General features: G+C 62.8%; 1 protein-coding gene across 1 annotated transcript in view; it reads left to right on the forward strand.

Moving 5' to 3' along the window:
- The first annotated feature begins 621 nt into the window (after positions 1-621).
- Positions 622-2,879, forward strand: part of Pde6b (phosphodiesterase 6B, cGMP-specific, rod, beta) — a 37,493-nt gene continuing 35,235 nt past the window's right edge. Inside the window, exon 1 of the mRNA XM_013023909.1 lies at positions 622-1,151. Coding sequence (XP_012879363.1) covers positions 684-1,151 — 468 coding nt within the window. The 5' untranslated portion in view covers positions 622-683. The remainder of the gene's footprint in view (positions 1,152-2,879) is intronic.

A 2,879-nucleotide genomic window follows, 5' to 3' on the forward strand; every position in this document is an offset into this window, starting at 1 on the left:
GAGAGGAGGGGAGGAGGGGAGGGGAGGGGAGGAGGGGAGGAGACGTCCTCGGCTTCCCACAGAGGCTAGGCAAGCTCATCTCACTTGGCTCTGCCTGGCATCCACAGCCATGTGGCTGCAGAGTGCTTCACCCCACAGCTGGTGCCCTGGACAAGAGAGAAGATGAGGGTGAATAACTGAGCTAATTTCTATCCCAGAGGACTGGGGATGTTTCTTCTGGTCCAGCCTCCACTCCCAGCCAACAGCTTCCTCCAGGCACAGACCTGGCTTGGCTCTCCCCTGGCCAGGAGATGGCTGGGCAGGGAGAGCAAGGGCAGGCCAGCGCCCACCACACTTCCCAGCATACCTGAGCCAGGGCCGGGCACCAAGCCGACCTGGCGCCTCCTGAACAACCAGCCCAGACCCTTGGGTGTCTCCCCCGGCAGAACGGATCATGTGTTCAAGGGCTTCCTTCCCTTGAGGGTCAGGGCCGAGGGCCTATTCCACTCAATGCTACGTGTGACGGACCGGAGCCCCCGTGGGCACCCTACCCCACCGAGCGCCTGGGAGGAGGGAGGGCAGCCCCTCTGGGTGAGTCACGCCTCGCTCTCTAATCATCACTAAGAAAGACTTTGCTGACGGCAGCGTTTGCAGCCTCCATGTGAGCCGGGGAGGCGGCAGCCTGAGCAGCAGCTCTGGGCACCATGAGCCTCACCGAGGAGCAGGTGCGGAGCTTCCTGGATGGGAACCCCAGCTTCGCCCACGAGTACTTCGGGAAGAAGCTGAGCCCCGAGAATGTGGCTGAGGCCTGCGAGGATGGGCGTCTGGTGGACTGTGACAACCTGCGGGAGCTGTGCCAGGTAGAGGAGAGCGTGGCGCTGTTCGAGCTGGTACAGGACATGCAGGAAAGCATCAACATGGAGCGCGTGGTCTTCAAGGTCCTGCGGCGCCTGTGCACCATCCTGCATGCCGACCGCTGCAGCCTCTTCATGTACCGCCAGCGCAACGGCGTGGCCGAGCTCGCCACGCGGCTCTTCAGCGTGCAGCCGGGCAGCCTCCTGGAGGACTGCCTGGTGCCCCCCGACTCTGAGATCGTCTTCCCACTGGACATCGGGGTTGTGGGCCACGTGGCTCAGACCAAGAAGATGGTGAACGTGCCGGATGTGGCAGAGGTGGGTGTGTGTGCGGCAGAGGTGTGTGCGAGGGCCAGGCCCTGGGCCCTCCCTCCCCTTCAAGAATCCAGCCGGGGCCTCCTGTCCAGGGCCAAAGCTGGATTCCTGCGGCGGAGTCCTTGGAGCCCCACCTTTCTGCTCCTCCCGCTCCTAGAGCAAGTGTCTAGCCTTTGGGTGTCCCTCCCAGAAGCTGCCCCTTGGCACCATGAGTGAAGAGGAGAGCTCGGGAGGGCCCCCTGTGGCCCACGCAAGTGAGCCCAGCAATGCTGCTTATGCTGAAGTCTTTGATCAGGCCAGAGAACAAACAGACTTAGGCCCTGACCTTGTGACCAGGTCCCAAATTTGGGGCTCCCTGGTGCCCATGGGACCGTACAGACTGAGGGCCCCCTGGTGCCCATGGGGCCGTGCAGACTGAGGGCCTGAGGGCCGCCTGGTGCCCGTGGGGGGGCCGTGCAGACTGAGGGCCTGAGGGCCGCCTGGTGCCCGTGGGGCCGTGCAGACTGAGGGCCTGAGGGCCCCCTGGTGCCCGTGGGGCCGTGCAGACTGAGGGCCTGAGGGCCGCCTGGTGCCCGTGGGGGGGCCGTGCAGACTGAGGGCCTGAGGAGCCCTGGGGGAAGGCGGTGGCCAGAGGGGATGGGGAGCCTCCTAGAGGTGTCTGAGCCTGCCAGGCCAGGCCAGAGATCGCCCAGCGTCAGCAGCGGGCAGCTCCACACTCCCAGGGTACCATACCGCTCTCCTCCCCGCTGGTGCTGGGTGGGGAGGCGGGGTGGAGGGGGCAGTGTGCAGCGCTGAGATACTCAGGCCCAGTCTGGGAGCAGACTCACTGACAGAGGACAGGGCTCGGGAAGACCTGCCTACAGGGCTGGGCAGGAGCAACGTAGGTCTAGCCTGCTGAGTACAGGGCTCCCTTGATGTGAGGACGGCAGACAGGCTCTGAGCACGCAGCGGGCCAGGGGCCAGGGGCCTCCGAGGGAGAAGGCCAGCGCCAGCCTCCTTCTTCCTGTTCCTCTCCTGTCTCCTCTTCCTTTTTTCCCTTCCCCGAGGGACCCAGGCAGCCTCATGTCCTTCTGCCCAGGTTCCCCAGGTCCTAGCGAAGGGCTCCCAAAGGGAAGCCCACCTGGACAGTCTCCCCAAGGAGCGCCATTTGCTCCCCTTCCAGCCAGGTGGGAAGGCTAGGCCGCAGGGCAGCCGCAATCCTCTTACGCTTATCTACTATAAACAGGCAGTCACCCAACGACCTGAATAGAGTAATCTGCAGGATTAGCTTGGTCCTTACTTCCTTTTTAAGAAACGGGTCATCCACGAGCCACTTGGAATAACAGGAGCAGGAAAACAAGAACATTGGCAGTTGGTAGGGTAGCTTGTGTGGGACGTGAGCACTTCCACACCGTCCTTTCTCCTGCTCCACGCTCCCTTCCTTCTCTTTCTTTCTCACTCTCCCTCCCTCCCTCCCTCCCTCCCTTACTCCCTCCCTTCCTTCTTTCCTTCCTTCCTTCCTTCCTTTCTTGTCCTCTTTCCCTTCCTGCTCACATAATCTCCAAGACAAAGTTTCATCTTTAAGCCTGGGACGGCTCCTCCACCTGCTGCTGCTCCTCTCACACCTGTGGGATGACCGTGTCCTCCTCTGTGGAGATGACCGTGTCCTCCTCTGTGGAGATGACCGTGTCCTCCTCTGTGGGGTGACCGTGTCCTCCTCTGTGGGGTGACCGTGTCCTCCTCTGTGGAGAT

The sequence above is a fragment of the Dipodomys ordii genome, unplaced genomic scaffold (assembly GCF_000151885.1).
Source record: "Dipodomys ordii isolate 6190 unplaced genomic scaffold, Dord_2.0 Scaffold71, whole genome shotgun sequence".
Lineage (NCBI taxonomy): Eukaryota > Metazoa > Chordata > Mammalia > Rodentia > Heteromyidae > Dipodomys > Dipodomys ordii.